The 20009-nt window shown below is 41.1% G+C and overlaps 1 protein-coding gene across 9 annotated transcripts in view; it reads right to left on the reverse strand.

Annotated features, from left to right (window-relative positions):
- Positions 1-20009, reverse strand: part of HECW1 (HECT, C2 and WW domain containing E3 ubiquitin protein ligase 1) — a 349770-nt gene that overhangs the window by 9632 nt on the left and 320129 nt on the right. For 8 of the 9 annotated variants that reach the window (XM_061586857.1, XM_061586865.1, XM_061586856.1 and 5 more), the window contains 4 exons: positions 13017-13115; positions 12605-12734; positions 10769-10915; positions 2986-3100 (listed from right to left, as the gene is read on the reverse strand). In XM_061586857.1, the coding sequence (XP_061442841.1) occupies positions 2986-3100; positions 10769-10915; positions 12605-12734; positions 13017-13115 (491 nt within the window). The remainder of the gene's footprint in view (positions 1-2985; positions 3101-10768; positions 10916-12604; positions 12735-13016; positions 13116-20009) is intronic. The other variant, XM_061586862.1, reaches the window with a different exon arrangement.

Below are 20009 nucleotides of genomic sequence, written 5' to 3' on the forward strand. Positions count from 1 at the left end.
CATTTTCCAAAAGGGAAAACCAAGCAGCATGAAAATAGCAAAAAACCGTAATTAATTAAAAAATTTAAAAAATCAGGAAAATTAAAATGGCAGCACAGAACTGCCAGCTGGCTGGTGAGAGTTAAGAATGGCACAGAACTAAGATGCAAACACCATCCCTAGTGGAAATATAATATGTACGCACACACACAAAAGCTAGTGTGTTAAAATGCATCGGTACAGCCAACTCCCAATACTCTAGTCTAGTTATAAGGAACACCATTTCCCCCCTTATACTGACATTTTAAATGAACAAGATTTTACTACCAGGACAAGAAAAATTGTGCAGGGGCATATATTCTTTATTTCTGGCTATTTTGCATCCTAAAGCTAGTTCAAATATGCGACAACATTGTCAAATTTCCTCTGTGTGACCATATTAGATTTGTTCATCCTCATCTTTAAACTTGGACACATCCTCAATCACCTTCTGTGAGAATAAGTAGTGGACACATTCACTAATAGACAAAAAAACTTGCGGTTTAAGAATGTACCTATAGCCTACAGATATTTCTATCAAACTTTAAAAAGCAGGGAAATTGGGCAGCTATAGTGAATGCACCAGGGGTGCAGGAGACCTGTCCTCCTCTCTGAGATATTGTACTGCCCTACAAATTTGTCAAAATGCAAACACAATTTGGGTTGGTCTTTCACAGTCCAATCCACTTGCTGTGTACCCTGGAAGAATTTGGTAACATGTGCCACTGAGCACGGGATCCTGTGCAAGTTTGCTGAGAATGGATTGATCATTTGCATGCTTGAGTCCAGTGGAATTTACTCCCCTGCAATCATGCTTAGGATAGATGAAACTGACCCAGGGAATAAGGAAGAGGGGAGGAGGAGGGAGGGAGGGAAGGAAGGGCAGAGGGGAGAAAGGGATGGGAGCAGGCGGAGGGGAGGAGAAGGACATGTTTGATCATTTGCATGTTTATTGAGTTCAGTGCGATTTACTCCTGTGCAATCATGCTTAGGATAGGTAAAACTGACCAGGGGGAGGGAGGGAGGGCTGGAGTGGTCAGGGGAGGATGAAGAAGGAAGAGCGGAGGGGAGGAGGAAGGGAGAGGACAGGGGAAGAAGGGGAAAGGTAGGTCTGATCATTTGCATGCTTATTGAGTTCAATGGGATTTACTCCTATGCAATCATGGTTAGGATAGGTAAAACTGACATGGGGAGGAGGAGAGGGAGGGGGAAGGAGCAGATTGATGGGGGGCAAAGGAAGGGAGAGGGGAGGTTTGATCAATTGCATGCTTATAGAGTTCAATGGTATTTACTCCCATGGAATCATGCTTAAGATAGGTAAAACTGACCATGGGGAGGAGGAAGGGGAGGGAAGAGGCAAGAGGGAGGGGATAGGAGGGAGTAGAAGGGAAGGTGGGATTGATCATTTGCATACTTTTTGAGTTCAATGGGATTTATTTCTGTGCAATCATGTTTGAAAATGGACTGTGTTCAAGTCGATTCCGACTTATGGCGACCCTATGAATAGGGTTTTCATGGTAAGCGGTATTCAGAGGGGTTTTACCATTGCCTTTCTCTGAGACAGAGAGGCAGTGACTGGCCCAAGGTCACCCAGTGAGCTTCATGGCTGTGTGGGGATTTGAACCCTGGTCTCCCAGGTCGTAGTCCAACACTGACCCAGGGGAGGGGCAGGGAGGATAGGGGAGGAGATTGGGTGGGTGGGCACTGGGCAGAAGGGAAGCCCCTTTCCTTTCCAAAAGGAAAACATTGTGAACAGTATCATTGCTTTTCAGGGTTTCCCCCACTTTTTCATTCTACAAGAGGCAGATGTAGCCTGCCACCCAAATTTAAACCAAAGCTGTGCCTGGCCACATCCACACCAGGCCTTTATTTCACTTTAGACAGTCATGGCTTCTCCCAAAGAATCCTGGGATATGTAGTTAGTGAAGGGTGCTGAGAGTTGCTAGGAGATGCCCTGTTCCCCTCACAGACTTTCAATCAGAGTGGCTGACTGTTAAACCAGTTTGGCCACTGGAGCTCTGTCAGTGGAATAGGAGTCTCCTCTCAGCACCATTCACAAACTACACTTCCCAGGATTCTTTGGAGGAAGCCATGACTGTCTCAAGTGAAATCAAAGTCTGGTGTGGGTGTGGCCCCTGATTAGCCAAGCCAAGCAGCGGTGAGTCTGGCTTTTAGAACACTGACAGTTGGTTCTTACTGAGCATGCCTGACATTATCATTCAGTTCAATGCAAAATTTCTTAAATTAATTAAAAATCAGCCAGGCATTTTTTAAACTTTTAAACTGCAGAAGATGATGGTCAGAGTATGGGGCAAGGTCAGTAATAGGATTACAGGTAATCTGTGAACATGGCTGATTTTTAATGAATTTCAACAGATTATGAGAACTCCAACAGAAAAAAGTCCAAGAGGGCTCTGGGGTTTTTCCTCTCTCTTTTTGGACTTTGAACTCTCTATTCTCTCTGACTGTTTTGTGTATCGCCATGAAAATTGACAGGGTTGTTAAGCAAGCATTTCTGAGTTCAGGACTATAAGTTTTGTAAGGTTTTGTTTTGAAATGAGATTATGGGAAGCATCAGAATGGCATGGGGGTATTTTCAATTTAACATTGCGGAATGTGAAAAACCCATGCTGGCTATAGTATACAGTACTCTAGTGGCTGTATAATATACAAGTACATTGTATTGCAACAATTCTTGGGATTACTGCTGGATTACAAAGGACTTTGATTGAAGGAATCACTGCGGTTCTATAGTATCCTAGTACACATGTGTACTTCCTCCACAGTACTTCTAAGTTATGTGTGGGAATATGATCATGTGGGGGTGGGGATAGAGCTGGCAGTGGGCCAACCCACAGTCTACAGGCCAGTCTCTCTTAAAAGGCCAGTGAGAATTTCCACCAAGAGGATGAGGGCAAGGATATCATGAAATGGAAGATGGGAAGGAAAAGCAACTGCATAGTTTACCACCCCGATATTCTGTGTTGTTGCGCCAGTCATTAAGGTCTATTTCCGCAGTGCCGGCTATCACCAATTCCAACTCTCTAGCATCGAAAACAGAGACAAGCCTTGAGTCTACAACCTGAAAGACAAACCATACTTTTAGTACTTTTTGTAGCTATCAGTAAAATACTCACATAGTCTTGTCAGACTGAAAAACCACAGTCAGATATTACTGTCTCTTATGCAGGTTATGGCACATTGGCAGAGATATGCTAACTGCATTCTGCGCATTGGGGATTTAAACCAAGTTCTTCCCATGTAAGGGTATGCAAACATTCTGGTCATACAGCTTTATTCATCAACATATTTATTCACTAATAGGCAAAAAACCTTGCAGTTTAAGAATGTACCTATATCCCACAGATATTTCTATCAAACTTTAAAAAGCAGGGAAATTGGGCAGCTATAGTGAATGCACCAGGAGAGCAGGAGACCTGACCTCCTCTCTGAAATACTGGACTGCCCTACAAATTTGTCAAAATGCAAACACAATTTGGGTTGGTCTTTCACAGTCCAATCCACTTGCTGTATAGCTTGGAAGAATTTGGTAACATGTACCTCTGAGCATATGGTGAGTGGTGGCAACACCTGCCATCTCCAAAGATGGAGATTTATATTTTTGTATGTTTCTTGGTGTTCTTCTTACTTTGCTTCTTTCCTGTGTTACTAATGTTTCTACAGAGAATCTAAACTAGAAAATTTTATTTCCCTCATTATTCATCCTAGAAATCTGTGTCAAATTTATTTTTATTAATTTCAACGCCTTTTTATTGGTCAATGTCATATGATGGTGAAGACAGCCTTTTGTATTTCAAATTGTTGGTTATGTTCTATTCTTATTTTGAGTGCATTAACAGTTGAATCTGAAACTGCAGTTTGATGTAAAATCAGACTGATTACAATATGTTGCTACTTCAGCAATGACTCTAGCTGTTGGAAAAAAGAGGATGCATGTTTTCAGCCTGCTGTGTTTAAACCACTTCATTTAAGGCAAGGTGGGCATGGTCAACAACATACAGCACACCTAGCATTTTGCTAGAATATATTTAACCTCCCACTGTTTTATCTTGTGCAAATTGAGACACTCCTGAGGTCCACTGGAGACTATTCTGCAGAAGTCAGTGCCATTATTCCACAATTATGTTTGGAGGTTTTTTAGTGTAAATTTTGCAAAATGTTGCTGTACTTCACACATTCACAGAAATAGAAACAAAAGAAAATGATTTCCTATAGGAAATGTCACTAAAATTGCAAAGGAAATCAGACATATTCAAAGTGACCATCTGAACTATATCAACTGTCTTAATAATGTTGCTTCCTCCCTGCTAAAACAAGATCAGCACAGCACATGTCTTCTTTCTATTCTTTGGGCTGATTGCAGGTTTTGCCACCACTCACCATATGCTCAGAGGCACATTACCAAATTCTTCCAAGCTACTTGGACTGTGAAAGACCAGCCCAAATAGTGTTTGCATTTTGACCAATTTGTAGGGCAGTCCAGTATCTCAGAGAGGAGTTCAGGTCTCCTGCTCCCCTGGTGCATTCAATTCAATTCTTTATTGTTATGGTCAGTGACCAGCATGAGATAGTCAGATAAAATTGTTAAAACACAGTACTATAAAATAGAATTATCAAAGGCATAGTTATAATATCTAATATAAAAACAAAACAGAACAGAACAACCAAGAATTACAAGGTGGCTGGAGTCAGTTCATGGCGAATTTTGATCGCTGCAGTGCAAAATTTGGCAACACTGGAAGTAATAAAAGTATTTTGATCAGAAAGAAGGAGGAGGACATAAAATGCGTCTGATCGTCCTGGTGCATTCAGTATAGCTGCCCAATTTCCCTGCTTTTTAAAGTTTGATAGAAATAGCTGTGGGCTATAGGTACATTCTTAAACCGCAAGGTTTTTTGCCTATTAGTGAATTGCCCTGCTTTTTAATCCGGGATGTAAGAAATGGGATCCTGTGCAAGTTTGCTGAGAATGGATTGATCATTTGCATGCTTATTGAGTTCCCCTGCAATCATGCTTAGGATAGGTGAAACTGACCACAGGGGATGGGGAGGGCAGGAGGAGGAAGAGGAAGAGGGAGGGGAGGAAAGGTAGAGGGGGGACTGGGATGGGAGCAGGCAGGAGGGGGAGGGGAGGAGAAGGACAGGTTTGATCATTTGCATGTTTATTGAGTTCAGTGCAATTTACTCCTGTGCAATTATGCTTAGGATAGGTAAAACTGACGGGAGGGAGGGAGGGAGGGCTGGAGTGGACAGGGGAGGAGGAAGAAGGAAGAGGGGGGAGGAGGAAGGGAGAGGAGAGGGGAAGGAGGGGGAAAGCAGGTCTGATCATTTGCATGCTTATTGAGTTCAATGGGATTTACTCCTATACAATCATGGTTAGAATAGGAAAAACTGACCATGGGGGAGGAGGCAGGGGAAGGGGTGTATTGGAGGGGGGCACAGGAAGGGGGAGGGGAAGGCAGGTTTGATCGTTTGCATGCTTATAGAGTTCAATGGTATTTACTTCCGTGCAATCATGCTTAAGATAGGTAAAACTGACCATGGGGAGGAGGAAGGGGAGGAGGAGGAAGGGGAAGGAAGGAATTGGAAGGGGATGGGGAGGGAGGGGCAAGGAAGGGTGGGTTTGATCTAGGGTTGCCATGCTCAGGGCCTGAGAATGATTCTGTATCTTTAAGGGAACAGAAAATTCAGGAAAGTGCAGGTTTTCTTGCAACACTGTAATGGGAAAAACCACAAGGTGAAATTCTCCCTTCCCCCTGCACAACTTTTAAAGATATAGAAGGCTGGAGGCTGGGCCTGGAAACCCTAGTTTGATCATTTGCATACTTTTTGAGTTCAGTGGGATTTATTTCTGTGCAATCATGTTTGAAAATGTAAATGGATTGCCTTCAAGTCGACTGAACTTATGGCGACCCTTTGAATAGGGTTTTCATGGTAAATGGTATTCAGAGGTGGTTTTACCATTGCCTTTCTCTGAGGTTGAGAGGCAGTGACTGGCCCAAGGTCACCCAGTGAGCTTCATGACTGTGTGGGGATTTGAACCCTGGTCTCCCAGGTCCTAGTCTAACACTGACCCAGGGGAGGGGCAGGGAGGGGAGGAGATTGGGTGGGTGGGCGGGCACTAGGCAAAGGGGAAAATCCTTTCCTTTTCAAAAGGAAAACATTGTGAACAGTATCATTGCTTTTCAGCGTTTCCTTCAACTTTTTATTCTACAGCAGGCACATGTAGCCTCCCACCCAAATTTAAACCAAAGCTGTCACTAGCCACCTCCACACCAGGCCTTTATATCACTTTGGACAGTCATGGCTTCTCTCAAAGAATCCTGGGAAGTGTAGTTAGTGAAGGGTGCTGAGAGTTGCTAGGAGACGCCCTGTTCCCCTCACAGACTTCAATCAGAGTGGCTGACTGTTAAACCACTCTGGCCACTGGAGCTCTGTCAGTGGAATAGGAGTCTCCTCTCAGCACCCTTCACAAACTACACTTCCCAGGATTCTCTGAGGAAAGCCATGACTGTCTCACGTGAAATCAAAGTCTGGTGTGGGTGTGGCCCCCTGATTAGCCAAGTCCAGCAGCTGTGAGTCTTTTAGAACACCGACAGTTGGTCCTTACTGATCATTGGGTCCCAGCCAAAATTTATTAAATTAATTAAAAAGCAGCCAGGCATTTTTTTAACTTTTAAACTGCAGAAGATGACGGTCAGAGTATGGGGCAAGGTCAGTATTAGGATTACAGGTACTCTGTGAACATGGCTAATTTTTAATGAATTTCAAGAGATTATGAGAACTCTCAGGGGAAAAGTCCAAAAGGGCTCTGGTTTCTCCTCCCCCCCTCTTTTTAGACTTTGAACTCTGTTCTCTCTGACTGTTTTGTGTATCGCCATGAAAACTGAGAGGGTTGTTAAGCAAGCATTTCTGAGTTCAGGATGATAAGTTTTGTAAGGTTTTGTTTTGAAATGAGCTTGTGGGAAGCGAAGCCTCAGAATGGCATGGGGGTATTTTCAATTTAACATTGCAGAATGTGAAAAATCCACGCTGTCTATAGTATACAGCCACTCTAGTGGCTGTATAATAAGGTATTCAAGCAAACTGAGGGCACTTCCAAACTGTCACTATTTTAGGGTGGGATTCAGTCACGTCCTGGCAAATTCAGGGTGCACCATTACAGCTGATTTTGAACTCTTGTGAAAGAAACCTGCTCCCCCTCCCCCAAATCAGACTTTTTTCAATAAGGAAAGTGATGGGAAAATGCACTGGAAAGTGTGGACTAACACTTGTTTGACGCAGGGTCGTCTAATCTCCCCACAATGAATGATCATTAAATAGCCATCATTGTCTAACCTCTCTGCAAACAAATAAGGCTGAATGCTCATTAAACCTGTGTGGTAACTGTGTTACCTACAAAAGCTTTTCCCCAATAATGCTATCAACTTACTTATATGAAGTTTCCCGTTCCCCCTGATGTGATAATCAACTTTTTTTTACTTTTAAATTTTTATTAAATTTTCAAACATTAGAAACAAAATAAAAGTAATGGTAGTGACATAAGACAACAAGAAAACTAGGCATACAAAAATAATGACTAATGGAACACATTTAATACATATTAACACTTTTGAATTAGACCTGTCCAATCAACTAGATGAGCCACAGAAGGATGAGTGCAACATTCCGCAGAATTAGCATATGTCAACAAGGGCCACCAAGATTCAATAAAGTTATCTGACTTAATTACACCTCTGCTCAGTCTATTCTGCTGTTTCAATTTACTAGAATGGCTGTGTTCCAATTTTTAGTCCACCACCCAGATAGCATAAATGGAGAGCTGTGGCTCCAATGATTAGTGATTTCCAGCCATGTAGCTGACAACAACAAGAATAAATCAATGATTTATATTGTAATATAATCTGCCAACAATCCATTGTTAGCGAGGAATTTATTCATCCTAACCTAAGTGTATATAACTCAGTGTAAGTTTCATCATAGTTTCACAGTATTGGGCTGACATGGAATGCAACAGGGGCTTTGTCCACAGTGCTTTCCAATAATTATCTTCAATGACCCCAAGTCTGCTTCCCATGCCTCTTTTAAGCTTATTTTAGATCCACAAACCACTGACAAAAGACCCTTATTCAAGATAGATATCATACCTTTCAGATTGCCAGACCCAATATAAAGGCTCTCGTAAAAGATGAGCGCCCTAGGAGCTTTAGTCCTATTAATATAATCTCCCAGCACTTGCATTTCTGCAAGTAACAACCAATTTAACTGAAAAGGTCACACCTTTAGTGCCAATTGAGTGCACAAAAGAGGCTTGCCCTCTTCAAAAAGATCACAACCCCAGTAGAAACCTTTTTATTCCCAAGAGCTAAACTGAGCATATTTAAACAGGTGCTGAAAATGGGGGTGTTTCAAAAAGGGTAAAAGAGGAGATGGAGAGGTTGCTAAAGACTTGACCCATTTCATCCAGATTCTTATTGTTACATGTAAAAATGGATTAGAAACCCTGTTAAGCATATTCTGAGATAGCTTAAGGAATGATAAGGCCTGGAGAAAAGAGTTTCCAGACCTAATTCCACATGTACCAAATCAACTTTGACATTATGCCTGATAACATGAAACTGTTTAAGATCACATGTTGCAAAATAAAATTGCATATTCAGAATCCCCAGTCCTCCCTCTTTTTGATGTCAAAAACCTGTCATCTTTGTGAGTCGAGCCCATTTTCCCTCATAAATTAACAAATGGATCAGCTTTTGCCATCTGTCCAATTCTTTATTCCCAACCCACAATGGAAGCCTTTGAAACAAAAACAAAAATCTAGGCAGCATAATCATTTTAATTTCTGCAATATGACCTAACCATGAGAGATGAACCTTTTTCTAAATCCTGAGATCTTTTTGAGTTTGTCTGAGGAGGGGATCAAAGTTACTTTCATGAAGTTGTTTCAGATCTTTAGGAATTATTAAACTGTGCTCAGAAGCTCTAAGGGAGTAGAAACACATAGCACTGCTGACTTTGATAAGTGGAGCACAAAATGAATTGGGGACCATCACCCCACTTCCAGCTCTGGAAATCCTCTAAAACAAATATTGGTTCTATGGCCAATATTCTCCTGATATTCAAGCCAAATTGGTAAGTCCCTCGTAACCGTCTCTAGCTATTTGGTTTTGGGTTGCTGCTTCAAACTCATGTTTAACACCTCTCTGGTTGTAGTGGTTATTTCAGAAAATTGTTCTTGCTATAACCACTTGCTAATAGTTTCCTAATTCTTTACGCAGAAGTTTAAAATAATGTACCATATCACTGTCTTCTGGTAGATCATTAGGCACTTTTGTGCCTTTTCCTCCTTTACCCGCTTGCATCATGTCAGTTCCAGCCATGTATTTCCAGGTTTGATTCTGTCAGTTGCTCTAAGTCCAGAACCTTTAAATGTGTGACTTCCACTTTTGTCTTATCAGACACAATGCTCACAATTGGTCAGTGATAGAATAAAGGGCCCTCAGGAGATTCGGAGAAAAGAACTCAATTTATTTATTTATTTATTTTTTAAAACTTATATACCGCCTGACTAGCAATAGCTCTCTGGGCGGTGAACATAGATACAATAAAATACAATATAATACAAAAACATCAGTCTAAAATCAAATTTCACAATCTAAAAACAGCAAAGGCTAAAATCAAATTACAAACATTACAATCATTAACAAAAAATTAAAATGCCTCGGAGTAGAGAAAGGTTTTAACCTGGCGCCGAAAGGATGATAGTGTTGGCAGCTATCAAGCAGCTATCTTGCACTCCAGCAAGCCATGCTTCCCCCCACAACTTATTTATTTTTGACATTTGTAATAATGGCCAATTAACAAAGTCTTCTGGGTGATTATATTGATCAACTATTGCTAAATCAAATTTTAAAGATTTTTACCATAAACAATGCTGACCAGTGAAAATATTAGACATAAATGGAAGAGAAAGAAAGCAAAACAGTCACACACTGATCCAGTAAAGATATGTGTGCATAAAAAAACAGGCATTTGGAGGCAAATTCACATTGCAATGATCCCCCTGGGCATTACTGAACTGGTAGCCTCTTTTGATGTGGAAGGGGAAGAGTCCCATCTGGGACCACACATTCTTGTGTGCAACCACTTGTGCATATAGCCAGAGCTAGACAGGCCTATTGCGTTGGACTGCATTTTTCCTGCTTACAAACCAGTATGAATGATTGGCAGTAACCAATAAGCAGTTTCATCCCATAATATCTGTAGTTTCAATTGTCCCCACATCCACAGTAGAAAGCATAGTGAACAGCATGAGTATTATGTTCCTTGTAGTAAAATATAAATTCTCAAACATATTAATTGTTCTATTAATAACATATATGTAAATACAGACACACCTTCAGAAACACAATTGCTGTAGGAGTGGTACATTTTTATAAAACCTGCAACCACACAGTTTATCTTTTAAGCTATATCCCTGATCTGCACAAACTAGCACTCTGTAACACTGTGGTCGACAGCAGTTTGCAAAAGTGCTGTGCATTAGCAAATACTGGTTACTTGCTACCATACACTTCCAACTTTTACAGATGTTCACTTATGATTCCAAGAGGAAAGTCACTAGTTTTTGTTTTTGTTTCTCTGGCCAGAGCACACAGCATATTTATTGTCACTGGGCTGTCTGTATGCCCATGACTCTGACAATGACCCTACCAAATTTTGATACTTACTTCGTAGAAGCCACGGACTAGGGCTTCTGTTTGCTGAACTACACCTCTTTCCACTCGCCACTTCACCATCCTTTCAATATACTCCTTCTTATTCTTCTCAGTCACCTGTGTATTTGTACCCCCTGATTTCAACTCCCTTTCTGTTACCTGGCAAACAAATTAATCAACAAAAAATAAATACTGAGCAGCAGTGTAACAGTAATCATGGTAACAAATGTTTCAAAATTCCAATACTGACCAAAGAACAAGAACTTCAAACAATGCATTAACACCTCTTTTTATTATTACACATCTTATGCTTTTTAGTATTTGGTATGGAAATGTTTTCAAACGAAGTTGTTTTGTAATGCGACTTGGTCAGCTGCCAGTTTTGTAATGGACATGAGAGTGTTTAACATGAGCTAGGAAGGTCTGGGCTCAAACCTCTGTTTGGCGATAAAACTTACTAGGTGGCCTGGGGGGGCATTTATTATTATTATTATTAAATTTATTTATACCCCGCCTTTTGGGCAAAGGCCCTCAAGGCGGCTTACAAAGAAAAATAATCACAAGTATAAAAATGCATTAATAAAAGCAATACAATTTACAAAAATTAAACTAAATAACAAATAACATTATTAAGAAAAAATGTCCTTTTTGTTCTATGCAAGCCTCACAAGGGTCTGTCCATTTAGCTTAGCCTGCTTCAGTCTTTCCCAACCTTTGGGTCCTAGATGTTGCTGGACTATAGTTCCCATCATTCCTGATCATTGGCCATGCTGGCTGGGGCTTATGGTAGTCCAATAACAACTGGGGACCCAAAGGTTGGGAAAGCCTAGCCTACTTCACAGGGTTGTTGTGAGGATAAAATGAGATAATCACTTTAAGCTGTTTGGAGGAAGGGTGGCATATAAATGGGGGGCTTCAAAATGATAAATATATTTAAAATATTCCAGTTTAATATTCACATATATGGATTATACACAATCAATGGTTTTATACCACCAAAAAGCAGAAATGTTGCCATGGTTAACTTTCAGTTGTAAAATAATCCTTCTGTCATGTCTATATTTGTGGACATCTTCCTGAATTTGTTTTAAGGTATTGGCTTATACAAGCCTCCAATTGCTTCAAAGCCACTATGATGTAGTGGATCTGGACTGAGAATACAGTTTTGAGTCTGTGCTAATCCAATGAAGTTCACTGGGTGACGTGGGGCACTCTCTTTCTCTTCTTAACTACCTCACAGGGCTATTGTTAAAATAAAAATGCAGTAGCACCCATGTATGCAATCCTGAACTCACTAGATCAGCCTTTCCCAACCAGTGAGCCTCCAGATGTTGTTGGACCACAACTCCCATTTTTCCTGACCATTGGCAATGCTGGCTGAGGCTGATGGGAGTTGTGGTCCAACAACATCTGGAGGCTCACTGGTTGGGAAAGGCTGCACTAGATGAAGGGCAGGGTAATCTAGTGTAGACATGCAATACTACTACTACAATATTTCCATCACTTTATATTGCCCTGAACACCACCTCTGTGGTGCATAAGCATCTTACTGAAACTCATGATCCTCGCCTTTGTTTACCCCCCTCCTGGTTTTAATATGGGCTTTTTGCTCAATTCAGACAACTTCCTCTTTTCCTCCAATATCACTGATACATCACCAACCAGTTTTGCGACTTGTCTTTTTTCCCAACTCCCGCTTATTCCCCTCTCAGCCTCTTATTCCCTTCATGCCCCATCATCAGCAGCTCAATTTGTTCCAGTGATTCTGTTCTTCCAGTCTGAATTTATCTATTTCACCTCTATTTTTCCACCTCTCTGGTGGTTTATCACATGCACATGGTTGCTTACCTGTCCAAACACTTCCTCATTAACTGTGAAAGTGAGGTCCAGGATATCAGTGATGTTGTTATCCTTCATCCACTGTAAACTTTGATGAAACTCCTCATCCAGGTACTCCAAGTCGCTTAGATCACATGGCCTAATTGTATAAGAGAACACAGATCATCATAACTCTCTGGCTTCTACAGTGATAGCTTATTGCACACAGCACAAAGTAGCCACAACTCAAATGTTGGCATGGATAAAAGTTCTCACAGCTGAATAATTCCATCAGTGGCTACTAGCCATGATAGCTGAAAGACACTACAGAGCCAGAATAACTCTGAATATCAAATGCTAGTAAAAATCTGTTGTGTCCACAGTTGGAAAGAGGATTCTGGGCTACATCAACCAACGTTATCATAATGTGCAAAACACTCACAGCCTTAACAATGCCTTGTAGAATGGTCTCGTGAAGAAAGCATCAAGAAGGTATTGATGAATAAGAGCAAGGCCAAGGATACGACCACTGAACCGGAACCTGGCACAGAAAGAATACATAATAAATTATGTGCAAACAATGTGCAATTCAGGAGACAAGAACATGAAGTATGCTCTCCTATGGTCTAATTTATGTGCTTTCCTATGGTCTAATTTATGTTAAGCCAAACTAGAATTAAGCATGAACAAGCAAGCATGCTGGTACACTGGGAGAAAATCGCAGTTGCTTCACTCCTCTTTTGCTCATTCTTCCACTGTGGTACTAGTCCATGGTTTGGCTTAGCATTACATCTGAACCAAGAGTCATGGTTTGTGTGGAGTGGGACAAACCATGTGTCCGCGTACTCTTAGGCCAAACCATGGTTTAGCAGCAGCAGGAACAGGGGAGGAGTGAAACAGCCATAATTTTTTTCCTGTGCACCAGCACACTTGCTCATTCACAGTAAGCCACAGTTTGCTTTAGCATTACGTCTGAACCAGACCTAAGTTTCTCAATTAATTAGGCATTTCTTTTACTTCTTAGTATGGCTGTCCTATTTTTTAGAAAACCTCTAGTGCAGTCAAGGCATTTCTCCCAACATATGTAAGTTATTTTTAGTGAATTTATCATTTGTTTCATGTGATCTGTCCTCATTGTCTAAAACCATTTCCTTCAGCTTCACATCTTGTTTGACCTGTCAACAAGGCACCTTTTTTTCAGAAACCACGAAATCATCCTAAATGAATTTATTTATTTTATTTATTTGTTACATTTATATCCCACCCTTCCTCCCACTAGGATCCCAGTGTGGCAAACAAAAGCACTAAAAACACTCTAAAACATCATAAAAACAGACTTTAAAATATATTATATCCTTAAAAACATATTAAAACAAAACATCTTTAAAAACATCTTTAAAAAAAAGGTTCAAAAACATTTTTTTTAAAAAAGCTTTAAAAACATATTAAAAAGCAATTCCAACACAGATGCAGACTGGGTTAAGGTCTCTACTTAAAAGGCTTGTCAGAAGAGGAAAGTCAGTAGGTGCCAAAAAAGATAACAGAGATGGAGCCTGTGTAATATTTAAGGGGGGGGGATTCCAAAGGGTAGGTGCCACAACACTAAAGGTCTGCTTCCTATGTTGTGCAGAACGGACCTCCTGATAAGATGGCAGCTGCAGGAGGCCCTCAGCTGCAGAGCGCAGTGATCGACTGGGTATATAAGGGATAATATGGTATTTCAGGTATTCTGCTCCTAAGCTGTATAGGGCTTTGTATACCAAAACCAGCACCTTAAATCCCTTTCTTGTAAACAGAAAACTGATTTGAGCCTCTTTTAACATTTTTGAAGGAATTTGGTTCTGCAGCAGCTTCATTCTGATCCTATATTGCACATTTGCTCCACACACATTAAGGCACTATATACGTCGCATAATCGCTAGAATACTCAGTGTGTTATGACCAGCACTGAATGTATGAGCTTACTCTATTGAAACATAGGTTTAAGAGGATGTGAAGTTATACTGAAATTGTACATGTGGCTATTAGATCTGTGATAGCTCATTCATACATGGAAGTTATCATTCAATGTTTCTGTTGGAAGTGTGGCAAGAACAACTCCTATTTGGTTCTCTTTGCATATCTAAGGGGAGACAGTGAGAGGGTCCTCCAGCTGGTTAGGCTGCTTAACTTTACTTGTGTTCCCCTACCTGTCTTTCTTCAGTTGTAAAGGGATACTCTCAGGGAGATGATCTCATTTCCATCTTCTCCTTCCTTCCTTCTTCTCCATCCAGCCGAGGGAGACCTCTAGCATGGGGTGAATGATCGAGCCTGGCCATTGCGCCTCCAACTTAGTTAGTTAGAACCAGAGCTTGGAAAAGTTACTTTTTTAAACTACAACTCCCATCAGCCCCAGCCAGCATGGCCACTGGATTGGGCTGATGAGAGTTGTAGTTCAAAAAAGTAACTTTTCCAAGCTCTGAAACTAGTTATGCCTTTCCTATCAACTATAAATAAAGTAGCTTTTCTTATTTTTCAAAGTCTAAGAGATTTGAATGCAGGGTAAAAGCCTGCTCCTTTCAGGTTACTCACACAGCACATGTAGCTTAACTCCATTGCATCTTAGCTCAGTTCTCTGCTAATATAGAACAGTTTCAACATCAAGTAATGAACATGCATGTGTGAACCACCCCAAAGATCTGAAATAAAGAATGACTGATGAGGTCAAGTTGGCTTCAAAAAGAAAAAAAGCTAATAATTATGATGTTACCTGAGGAATTCAAATGCTAGTTCAAGTATAATTCCTCTCTATCAGGCAACTTTATCCTCATGGGGAAAACTCAAGAGCATTTGGGCAGATAACAGCATGCTTTGGACTCCCATGGGCATTTGTAATCCCACTGGAGCTGACTGTACCTTCTCTCAATTTCAGAGAAGGGGCTTATAACAGGGTTATGACTCTTACAGGTGTGTCCATACCCAAGACAAAAGGCCAATGTTCAGCATGTTTGAAAAACCACTTCACTTCATTTGTGTTGCAGTGCAATGTGTTGTGGGGGTAGGGTGAGGATTATACAGGAATGGCAGGAAGGTGAGTAAGGTTATAAATCTATACAATGAAAACCATATGCTGACAGTTAAGTATGTAAGTCAGGCTGGGTAAAATATATCTCTTGGCTATTAAAATAGAGATTGTAGCACGATCCTCATGAAACATGAGAAATATTTTCCCCCATTTACCATGGGTAAAGGGCAGAAGTAGATAGGGAAGCTGCAAGAACTTTCAAAGAACCCAGATGCCTGCAGTACAAATGCACAGTCGTACTCTCATTTATTTCTATAGGACCTTCAAGTAAATTAGTCTCATCATTATTTCAGAAACTGACACGTGAATAACCTTCTAATGTCTGTTTGATGGCTCCATAACAATTTTCTTTATCAGTAATCTTTCTCTAGAAGAAGTTTTGCCAACAACAATAACTTCAGGTACATCAATATTTTCTGTTAATTAGAATAGTTGCTGTCTTAAATATTAGACAGGCTGTTATTTTTTCAGCACCTAGTGAAGACTTTCCTCTTTCAACAAGCCTTTTAAGTAGAGACCTTATCCCAGTCTGTATCTTTTTAATATGTTTTTAAATCTTTTTTTAAAAAAAGATGTTCTTAAAGCTTTAAAAAAAGTTTTTAAAGATGTTTTGTTTTAATATATTTTAAAGTCTTTTTTATGATATCTTAAACTGTTTTTGGTGCTTTTGTTTGCCACCCTGGGCTCCTACTGGGAGGAAGGGCGGGATATAAATCAAGTAATAAATAAATAAAAATAAATTAGATTTTGTATTTTCATAGACACATTTGTAAGTATAGTTGCAGAAGATAAAGAGAAATTTGTTAATACAGGGTGCGTAATATATTATGGATTCCTCTATGGTTGGATATAATCCAATCAAATTATATGTTTGGATTCTGTTTGTATTAGGTGGGTGTTTTTCTGTAATGAGACAATGTAACCAGGTAATAAATGATTCCTTATTAAGCTTTATTGGGCTCCTTCTGGGAGGAAGGGCAGGATATACATTTAAATGAATGAATAAATGGTTCCCTCTAAATATTAAATTACATTTTGAGTGTCTTTCAAAAATCAAGTGGTTATTATGGGATTACTATAGTTTTTACTGACAAGAGACTTTGGGGCTCAGTACACTTAAGTGTAGACCCACTGACTTAAGTCCATTTATTTTAATGGTCTACTTTGTGTATGACTAACATTGGATATCATCCATTGCCTATAGATGCATGGGAGCTGCTTTGACAGGGCCACTCCCACATTATAGTCAGTAACATGTGATGGATGGCAATGGGACAGGTGATGTGGTTACCCTAGAGTGGGTTGATGCTTGCATGGATGGCCCCATGCATACAATCATGTTGCTATCAAGAATCATGAACAACAACAATGAGCAAGCACCAAAAAACAAACATAAAAAGTCTCAAAACCTGAATAAACAGTTTACATTCTTGCTGCTTTCCCTCCCCTGGGTTCTGTTTATCAACATTCTTAGCAGGGGTGTGGGGGGTAGCTTCACAGCAGCAGCTTCCAAGCCACTACAGATAACATATAAACTAGCCCTGTGCCTTTACAAGACAAGACAAAAGTAATTTAACAAGCAAAGCATTCCATCTTCTCTGCATGTCTATGCCAGAAACAGTATACATGGCTCTTCCTCTACCCATTTTATCCTCACAACAACCCTGTGAGGTAGGTTAGGCTGAGACAGAAGGACTGACTGGCCCAGTGAGCTTGATGGCTCAGCGGGGATTTGAACCTTGGTCTCCCAGGTCCTCGTCTGACACATTAACCACTACACCACAACGGCTCTCAGCCATATAACTGGATACTCCGCTAACTCAAAACTAGGGTCTTTGTCCTCATACTAGCTTTTAAAAAATAATTTCCTCTTGAAAGGGAGTGTTTTAAATAGTAATCACTTAAAAATGTACTGCATTCTTTAAAAAGGCTAATGAAATGATCACAAAACCTATACAAGATGTTTCTCTCAAGGAGCTGAAATATGAGATAGTTTGGTGAGATGTGATTTTCAGGTAAAATAAAACTTATATACAAGTACAAACAGCTTTAAATTAAATCCTACCTAGAGGGCAAATACCTCAGTTAAACCTGACTCTTATTTATTTTCCTAAGTAAGTATAAGTGGAATGAACATTATGGAATGTTTGGGGAGGGGAACACTTGCAGAAGGACAGGAAAATTAGGGGGATGTGATATGTAAGAATTGCTTCACATGCTACTAAATTTCTATTCAGATGCATGGTACAAAAACACAAATCTCCATAAGTCCAAAGTAGTGATGATCCTACATACGGATTTTTCTCTCTCTCTCTCTCTGTCTCTGTGTTTCACACTAATGCCTATTCACAAATGCTTTCCATTCAAGAATTTGTTGATACATGAGGGTACTGGCTCAGATGGCTTTAAAAGGGTTTTAGATAAATTCATGGAGGATAAGTCTATCAGTGACTATTACATATCATAGCTAATGAAACCTTCAAGGCAACAGGCAGTGTACGTGAATACCAGATATTTCAGACAAACCATGAAGGCTGTTGCCTTCATGTCTCATCTGAGGATTTCCTGGGGCATCTGGATGGCCACTGTTGGAAAAAGGATGCTGAGCTTAATGGAACCCTTGGTTTGATTCCACAGGGATTTTGTTATATTTTTATGAGGACCAAGCAACATGACCCGGGTTGCCTGGTACTAGCCTCCATCTTCAATCATTGCAAAGAGTTCCACTGCACACCAGATGCCTAGGCCATGACTGTCGTCATCCACAAGAAAGATGATCCCACAGACCCCAGCAACTGGAGCCCAGTCACTCTCTGCAGCACCATCTGCATGATGTATGCCAGCAGCATTGCAGCCAGAGTTACTGACTGTGCTGTCACTGGCAATGCCATCAGCTCCCAGCAGAAGGGCTTCATGTCCTGCAAAGGGTGCCATGAACACAATTTCCTGCTCCAGACAGTGACTGACACCACCTGCCAGTCCAGAAAAGAATGTGCCATTGTCTGGCTTGACCTCAGCAATGCTTTTGACTCCGTCCCACACCATCACATCTTTGACACCTTGGCTGAATTTGACATGCTGGGGGAGTTCCTCAACCTGATCAGGGAGCTCTACAATGGCTGCAGCACCACCGTGCATGTTGTGGAAGGGGAAACTGCTGAGATCCAGATCTGCTGTGGAGTGAAACACAGCTGTCCACTCAGCCTCATCATCTTCAACGTGTCCATGAAGCCTCTCCTTTGACGCATTGTGAATGGATCAGGAGACTTTGGCCTGCACAAGAAAAAAGTCAGCATCCTCGCCTATGCCGACAACTTGGTGCTAGTTGCCAAGAAGCCAGAGGAACTACAAGGAATGCTGACCAGCATCACGACTGTGGCTGGATGGATAGGTCTCTGCTTCAATGCAAAAAAGTGTGCATCACTTCACATCAATGGGAGCCAGAAAAATTGGGTTCTGCCAACAGCTTTCACCATCCAAGGAGAACCCATAGCACACCTTGCAGATGGGGAGGCCTACCAACACTTAGGAACCTCCACTGGATTCTGAATCTACTAGATCCCTGAAGCAACTATCCATGCCATTGTGACAGACACTGGGCAAGATTGACTCCTACCTACTGGCCCCCTGGCAGAAGACTGATGCACTCAAAACATTCCTTCTCCCCAGAATAGACTTTGCACTTCAAGGATCAGCCTTCCATAAAACTGCCCTAAACAGAGCTGATCGAGCACTCACAACCCTGCTCAAGAAATGGCTCAGCCTCCCCAAATGGACCACCAATGACACCCTCCACATCCTTCAGCAGTGGGAAGAAGCAGGAGTCCCAAAATTGGGCAACTTTGGTGATAGTGCAGTAATCACTCATGCCTTCTGCCTCATCTGCCCAAATAACACTGTCAAGACAGTAGCACATGGCACCCTGAAATAAGTCATCCAGAAAGAATCACCAGGGACCCCACCGAGCAGGATCTGGCCACTTACCTCTGTGGATCACTATAAAATGAGTTTGGCCATGATGGTGGCGACTTCTCTCTTTTCACATGCACCCAGAATGTGACATGCCACCTCATTAAGCTCATTGGCTGCCAGTGGGCCTGGAACTTAGAAGGCCCACAGATCACCACCACCCAAGGCAGCCCACCAAAACTACAGTTCTTTACTCACAGATCAAGGAGGTTCCTTGAGAGCAGCCTGAGAGAGTCAGTGAGGAAGAAATACATCACTGCACTTAAGAACAAGCCAGACCAGGGAAACGTATTTGAAGTCACCTCATAATGGGACACCAGTAACCACAACATGCCCTGAGGAAGCTTCACATGCTTTGCCAACCGGTGTTTTGTGCACTGTGCTGCCTCAGCGTTGTACCCC

This window comes from Rhineura floridana, chromosome 10, assembly GCF_030035675.1.
Source record: "Rhineura floridana isolate rRhiFlo1 chromosome 10, rRhiFlo1.hap2, whole genome shotgun sequence".
NCBI lineage: Eukaryota > Metazoa > Chordata > Lepidosauria > Squamata > Rhineuridae > Rhineura > Rhineura floridana.